General features: G+C 47.5%; 1 protein-coding gene across 1 annotated transcript; it reads right to left on the reverse strand.

Annotated features, from left to right (window-relative positions):
- Positions 1-1,549: 1,549 nt before the first annotated feature.
- On the reverse strand, positions 1,550-2,982 carry DCPS (decapping enzyme, scavenger). The gene has a single exon (XM_086926298.1). It carries the CDS (start codon positions 2,758-2,760, stop codon positions 1,786-1,788), a length of 975 nt encoding a protein of 324 aa, XP_086782424.1. The 5' UTR covers positions 2,761-2,982; the 3' UTR covers positions 1,550-1,785.
- Between the last annotated feature and the right edge of the window lie 4,954 nt (positions 2,983-7,936).

Genomic DNA, 7,936 nt, shown 5'->3' on the forward strand with positions numbered 1-7,936 from the left:
CCCTAGCAGTCCATACATTCTTTTTCTGCAGGCCCATACGTACCCCGATGAACTAATATGTATGAGTGCTTTATCATAGTGAGATAGCGTGAAAGTGAGTGTCTGGTGAATTAATGTTTGTGGAAGTGTGTGGGACATGAACCTTGGATTGTTTTCTGTGGAGATCAACTTTGACCTGTTTTATATTTAATGTTTTATCTATCTCTTCACATTTGCCCTGAATTTTGCACATGGATTCATGTTTGAGCCACTGATTTATTAATAAACAAATTCTATTTTCATAACAAAGATGTACTGAATTTATGTGATGTACTATTGTCTCTGATATGTAGTTTGTTTGTCACCACCCCCATTATTTTTAGGATCCCCCCCCCAGGGACCTAGCTATCTACTTTGGCAGGGTTTTTCTGTTCTATTCAGCCGTTTACTTCCCCTCCTTTTTTCCTGCCTATATCTGAACTAGCCCACTGGGGAACCCCCTTCTATTTTGTAGAATACATTCCTAGGTCAGCTTTCTAAATGTCCCCAAGATGTCTTTAGCAAACCGGACAAATGGGCTGTCTTTTAGGCTTCAACCTTAAAAGGTAGACAGGGCTTTGTACTAAAAGTGTATGCTTCATCACTGAGGTGGTAACGTTTGAGACAACTTTTCTTTTCTCACAACTTTTCTAAATTTACATGTGTGCTATAATGTACAGCACACATGTAAAACTTACAGAACACATGCAAAGTTATAAAAGTTTTAGGCTATGTCCAAGTTTAGTAATTTGTATTGGTTGATGCGCTGCTTTGCATGATTTAGAAGTAAATCTTACCCTAAGTTTCTACAAGGGATAAACTGCCCCCTAGGTATCTTGTACCAAGAAGCATCAGGTAGTATTGTGACCACATAATGGCACGCAGTCATGCTTTGAATGCCCGTAGTAGTTCAGGGTCTATAAAGAAACTTGTAAAATCCACATTTTAAACATTAGGGAACATCTCTAAATGAAAAGAAAGTGCAAAAATAAAATTTTCCATTTTCAAAATGCATACCTTGTAGATATAATGTGGTACGCATATGACAGTGACATTTCTTAAGTGTCGAATTTTCCAACAAAAATCCTACTAAGCAATTGCATTTACTGAGGTTTTTTTGCCAAACGTTTTGTAAAAGAGCTGCTTTGTAGTCTGCGATTTGCCATTTTGGGTCTGTATTTTTTATGCTTTACTACTTGTATTTTTGGCCTGCTCGCCCATCCTCCATTGCTGCTACCACTAGCATACACCTGGAGTGCTTTAGTTTTGGCTGGAGGAGCATATTTATCAAATGTTGCACTATGCATCCATGACCCTTTTGGGTCAGACTTGATAGCACAGCTGTCTACAAGACCTATTGTTTCCAATCTATGAATATATACATATTTTGGGGGTTTTGGCTGTGCCCAGTGCAGTATTCTCATCTCATGCTATTGGCGGTTCGGTTTATTAATCAGCGTGCCTTGGAGACCTTTCTTCAGAATGCAAGAGGGACTATTTTACATCTCAAAATTACACATATTCATCAATGATTTAAAAAAATGTAGAAGTTTATTATATAAATCAGTTACATCTACTATCTTGTACATACCTCCATAGATATGAAGCAGGTGTTCCAGCCTGCATCTAAGGGGTAATTAAGGGGTAATTGACAGGAGATGCATCCTCTTTTAAGACCAACAGCCATGTAAAAACAAATAATGCATTTAATTGAAAAAAGAACAACATATCAAAATAGTATAAAAATGAATTCAGTTGTCACGCCAACTAGCATTTCCCCGCATCTTTGAACTTCTGAAGCAAGGGCTCATCCGCTCGGAGGGCATAGGTCATGGTGTGCTTCTGGTAGTATTGGGAGTCCAGCTGCAGGTTCTGGATGACATCAGACAGAAGGTGAGCGCGCTCCACGGATGTGCCGGGGGCATCGTAGCTCAGGGCAGTGAAATGGACATGAAAGTGATAGTAAGAAGGCTGGTAGTGGACATATATCCTCAGCTTGCTCCCATTGATGTCATAGCGCTTTCGAATTGCGTCCAGGCCTTCGTTCAAGATGTTGTTCAACAAGGGAAGATGCTCGCTAGATAGGTCTCGGAGACTCTTTATTGTTCGAATATGACATATTGCAATTAGGTACAAGTTGTCCATCTGCTTTTGATCCCATTTAAAATCGGGAAGGAGGACAAATCCATTAGTAGGACAAGGGTTTTCGTAGACTATTCGGTCTGCCTCTGCTTTCTTTTCCAGTATGTTATGCACCCACTGTAAACTGAAGCTCTGGGACTCAATAAAAGGCAGGGTGATGTTCTTGTAATCCTCCCCCGTCTCCTGGATGAGGAAGACCTCCTGACGCAGAAATTTTTTAATATGTTTTTCTGTTGCTGGAAAAATGAGAGTCGTCTTTACTTCATTCAGCTGCGACGGGGGTTGCAGGCTGAAGGTGCTGTACACATCGTTGCGCATCTGCAGTTTGGGCTCAGGGTCGCCATGGAGTATGCCGGGTATATTATCTGCAGGAAACGGTGTTTTCTCTAGGATCACCACGGCATCCTTCTCAGCGCCCGTTTCATCATTCAGCTTACCGTGCAGGAAAATGGTTTTCTCGCGGGCAGAATCCCCGAGGACCCTCTGCAGCTGGAATCCGGCGAAGGGAGAGACCCGCGCATCGGGACCGTCCTCGGAGCCGCCATTGGCGTCATTTTCCCGCTTCCGCTTGCTGCAAATCGGCTCTCCGGAGTCAGCCATTGGGATAATGAAAAGGAAGAAGCTGTACAGTGTATTCGAAATGCAATTCAAGCGTGTGCAGTGCCAGATAAGATTAAGGTAGACTCGCGATCGTAGAGTTAGGGTGCCGCCAGCCTATTAGTTCTCCAGTTAAAATGTTTAAAAGCTCACGGTAAATAAGACTTCTGTATCTTTCGGGAGCGGCTTTTTTTAAAAACCCTATCGGCCGCCGAGATCCACCCGGGAAGTACCAGAGTCGCATACGTCATCAACAATGGCCCTCTTACCCTCTGGTGAAGGTTTGAGGATATATTTGTATACAGAAAACAATCGGTGTTTTTTTTTTGCAGAAGTCTTTTTAAATATTATAGTGTCTGTTTTACTCCTCTTTTGTGCAAGAGCTGAATTATTGTTCAGCGCTACATCTTTGGATTTACCGTTGTTTCCGCAATTGTTAGCTGTTCACATGTTCCAAGCCCAGTCATACTAGCCTGTTACCTCCCTCTACCGCTCACTCCAGAATGTATACTGTTAATGTGGCTTCCTCTGAGTCTGACCACAGTACTCGAGGTTTGGTGTGCTGCCTGGCCAAAGCCCACAAGATCCACACATCGACTCATGGCTACCTGCCCTGCAAACAGTTATGCAAAGTGAGCGGAGCTCCAAAAATTTGTTTTGGCAGGAGCTATAACATACTTAAAATTCTATTTCAGGACATGAGGCTCCGATTATGCTTAGTCTCATTTCTTTATTTAGAAATGCCCAGCAGCCATAAAAAACAGATAAAGCTACAATACCCATCAACACTTGGGTCACAACCATAGAGTCTACACTATATAAGGTCGTGTAGATAGTCCCACTTCCTCTTTCTTTGCTGCTCCGCAGCCAGTTAAGTGCAATTTCTCTTAACTAGATGCTTTTTGGGCTGTTGTATATTTCATGTATTGCTTGCTGATGTACGCTTAGCTCGCGCACTATCTGTAGCCTTGTATTTGGCGCTTTGCTCGCATTTCATTCCGCGTTTTCTTTCTCTCAGCTCCGCTTTTCGAGTTGCGGCGAGACGCGGCTGGGAGCGAGTGTCTCCTCCCTGGGGCCGAGCGCGTGGTGCCTGTGCCTTTGCACTTGTGGAGTGGGAGTTTTGGGGTTGGCCGGCCTCGCGCTTCTTGCGCGAGCTGCCCGGTTTCCTTTCAGGCAGCCGGTGTCGGCGCAGGCACGGTGCTTATTTCCGGCGCTCCAAGCATTTCAGTCACCGGAGCACTTCTGAAGAGCGTCCTTGCGGCGTACACGCCCACAGCCTCAGGAATTAACCCCTTTCGACGCCGGAGACTAGAGAAAGGTCCCCGGCTGTATAATTTGCATAGGCTCTGCCTAGAGTGACATTTTTGTTCGGCAGCAAGCCCTCCCTCCACCCTTTATTGATTTTAACAGTAGTTTTTTGCTACAGAACTTGCTTGTTGCAAGGGTTTTTTCACTCCCCCCTGAATTTTGCCTTTGGCAATATTGTCCTTACCTCACCTTGTGGGCATATTTCACGATTCTCGTGCACCATGAGTGACTACTACTATGATGAGGAAGGTGATTTTGATGAGGAGGCTCCCGAATCTCTAGAACAGGATTTGGTGGAAGCTCTTGACAGAGGAGTACAGCATTCCATGAATAAGGCGCTAGTACGCACAATCACGCCCCTGAAGCGCCATTTAACTATGTATGCACAACAACAGGGTTGGTTGCCTGTTTCTAAAAAATCCTCTTCATCTCCAGGCAATCCCCATGCCTCTGATTTCCGAAAGTTGGCGGTCTTTGTCTTCCGCCAAACCCACAACTGTTGTTGAAGATGTTGATAGTGATGACCATCATTCTTCTTCATCCTAGGACCCTGCTCCTCCTCAACCAAAGAAGAGGAAATGCAAGGAGCATTTCGTGGATGCCCGACTCATCCTCCAGTTCTGACATTTGAGCCCGCAGACATTGTCCATCCACATTCCACTGCGTGGCTTCCATCCCCGGCGGTGACGGAATACGTGCAGCAGCACATCCGTCAGCCTTTCGAAAAGGAGGTACGTGCCCGTCTCCGATCGGCGTGTCCGAGGCCAGATCTGGCGGATAACTTGGCGGACACTCCGGAGGTGGACCCCACCATGGTAACTTACTTGCGCAAATTTGCTAAGGACCCCAAGAAGGGTCTCGACAGGTCCTGGCGTTCGTGCCAGGATAAGGTCCTTGATCTGCTGGGGCCCCTCACCAAAATTTTGGATCTCGGTTTTCTGGCTAAAAGCACTTCCAGGATGGTGGATCCGGATGAGCTGATCGAATGGGCTCAGCGGGCGATTTGTCCGTTAGGCAACACCAACTGCGCGCTCTCCAGTGAGAGGCGTAGATCTATCCTTCTCAAGCTCAATCCCAAGCTGGCAGAGCTTTCTACCTCTGAGTCTGGTCCTGCGGCTCAGGGCTTGCTTTTTGGCCAACCCTTTTTGAAGGAGCTGACCCAGTTTGTTAACACGTTCAGTGGGTTAGATAAGGCCCAAGCCTCTCTTCGCCGGACCTTTCGTCTGGTTTTCACCAAGGCCGGTCGAAACAGGGGACGCTCGTTCGGCCATGGTCAGCAACAGCCCTCTCAACGGGGGTACCAGTCCCATAGAGGAGGAAACCAAGATGCAGGCTATTCCCAGAAGTCTAATTTCTACCCATCACGAAAAGGCCATGGCCAGTACAGAAAGGGGCGTTCCGGTGGACAATCCGGAGGATATTAAGATTCCGCCACTTCAGGTGAGCCTGATTCCTGCATGCAGTGTTGTTCTGGGGGGCAGGATAAGTTTTTTCCTCGACAATTGGCGCTTGATCTCCAGCGATGCACGGGTACTGGAGACGGTTCAGGGATACAAGATAGAGTTTTACCAACCCCAACATCAGTCCCATCCTCCCTCTCCTCTTTGTTTCTCTCAAAGGGATCAGGAGTTCATCACCGAGGAACTCAAGTCCCTTCTCTTAAAGGGAGAAATTGTACCAACCGTGCGTCATCCACAGGGGTTCGTCAGCACGGTCTTCCTTGTGGAGAAGAAGGGAGGGGGCTCCCGCTTGGTGCTCAATCTCAAGGAGTTCAACGGGGGAATGGTCTACAGGCATTTCAAGAAGGAGGGAATCCATCTTTTGAGGGTTCTTCTACGCGAGAAAGATTGGATAGTTCGCCTAGATCTCAAGGACGCGTACTTGTCCGTTCCCATCTTCCATCCTCATCGCCGCTTTCTCCAGTTCCATTGGCAGGGGACTTGGTACGAGTATCAGGTTCTGCCGTTCGGCCTCTCGTCGGCACCTTGGTGCTTTACGAAATTGTTGAGGCCGGTTGTGGAATCTCTTCGCAGTCGGGGTGTGCGGTTAATCATTTACTTGGACGACATCCTCCTTCTGGCGGATTGCCCACTCAAACTCCTGTCCCATCTGGAGTGGACCATAGATCTCTTGCAATCCCTCAGCTTTTTGGTGAACGCGCAGAAGTCTGTGTTGAGCCCGGCTCAAATAATCGACTTCCTGGGCTTCAAAGTTAATTCTCTTTCATGTCAGCTTCTCTTACCCAATCAAAAGATTCGGTATATCAAGAGGGAGTTGATTTCAATTATTACGAAACCGACTGTGTCATTGAGATCGTTAGCAAGAGTAGTCGGTCTCTTAGCCTCTCCCCTGCAGGCGATCTTCTCGGCCCCACTGCATTACAGTAGTTTTTTGCTACAGAACTTGCTTGTTGCGAGGGTTTTTTCACTCCCCCCTGAATTTTGCCTTTGGCAATATTGTCCTTACCTCACCTTGTGGGCATATTTCACGATTCTCGTGCACCATGAGTGACTACTACTATGATGAGGAAGGTGATTTTGATGAGGAGGCTCCCGAATCTCTAGAACAGGATTTGGTGGAAGCTCTTGACAGAGGAGTGCAGCATTCCATGAATAAGGCGCTAGTACGCACAATCACGCCCCTGAAGCGCCATTTAACTATGTATGCACAACAACAGGGTTGGTTGCCTGTTTCTAAAAAATCCTCTTCATCTCCAGGCAATCCCCATGCCTCTGATTTCCGAAAGTTGGTGCAGTCTTTGTCTTCCGCCAAACCCACGACTGTTGTTGAAGATGTTGATAGTGATGACCATCATTCTTCTTCATCCTAGGACCCTGCTCCTCCTCAACCAAAGAAGAGGAAATGCAAGGAGCATTTTGTGGATGCCCGACTCATCCTCCAGTTCTGACATTTGAGCCCGCAGACATTGTCCATCCACATTCCACTGCGTGGCATCCATCCCAGGCGGTGACGGAATATGTGCAGCAGCACATCCGTCAGCCTTTCGAAAAGGAGGTACGTGCCCGTCTCCGATCGGCGTGTCCGAGGCCAGATCTGGCGGATAACTTGGCGGACACTCCGGAGGTGGACCCCACCATGGTAACTTACTTGCGCAAATTTGCTAAGGACCCCAAGAAGGGTCTCGACAGGTCCTGGCGTTCGTGCCAGGATAAGGTCCTTGATCTGCTGGGGCCCCTCACCAAAATTTTGGATCTCGGTTTTCTGGCTAAAAGCACTTCCAGGATGGTGGACCCGGATGAGCTGATCGAATGGGCTCAGCGGGCGATTTGTCCGTTAGGCAACGCCAACTGCGCGCTCTCCAGTGAGAGGCGTAGATCTATCCTTCTCAAGCTCGATCCCAAGCTGGCAGAGCTTTCTACCTCTGAGTCTGGTCCTGCGGCTCAGGGCTTGTTTTTTGGCCAACCCTTTTTGAAGGAGCTGACCCAGTTTGTTAACACGTTCAGTGGGTTAGATAAGGCCCAAGCCTCTCTTCGCCGGACCTTTCGTCTGGTTTTCACCAAGGCCGGTCGAAACAGGGGACGCTCGTTCGGCCATGGTCAGCAACAGCCCTCTCAACGGGGGTACCAGTCCCATAGAGGAGGAAACCAAGATGCAGGCTATTCCCAGAAGTCTAATTTCTACCCATCACGAAAAGGCCGTGGCCAGTACAGAAAGGGGCGTTCCGGTGGACAATCCGGAGGATATCAAGATTCCGCCACTTCGGGTGAGCCTGATTCCTGCATGCAGTGTTGTTCTGGGGGGGCAGGATACGTTTTTTCCTCGACAATTGGCGCTTGATCTCCAGCGATGCATGGGTACTGGAGACGGTTCAGGGACAGAGTTTTACCAACCCCAACATCAGTCCCATCCT

This window comes from Lissotriton vulgaris, chromosome 6, assembly GCF_964263255.1.
Source record: "Lissotriton vulgaris chromosome 6, aLisVul1.2, whole genome shotgun sequence".
Taxonomy (NCBI): Eukaryota; Metazoa; Chordata; class Amphibia; order Caudata; family Salamandridae; genus Lissotriton; species Lissotriton vulgaris.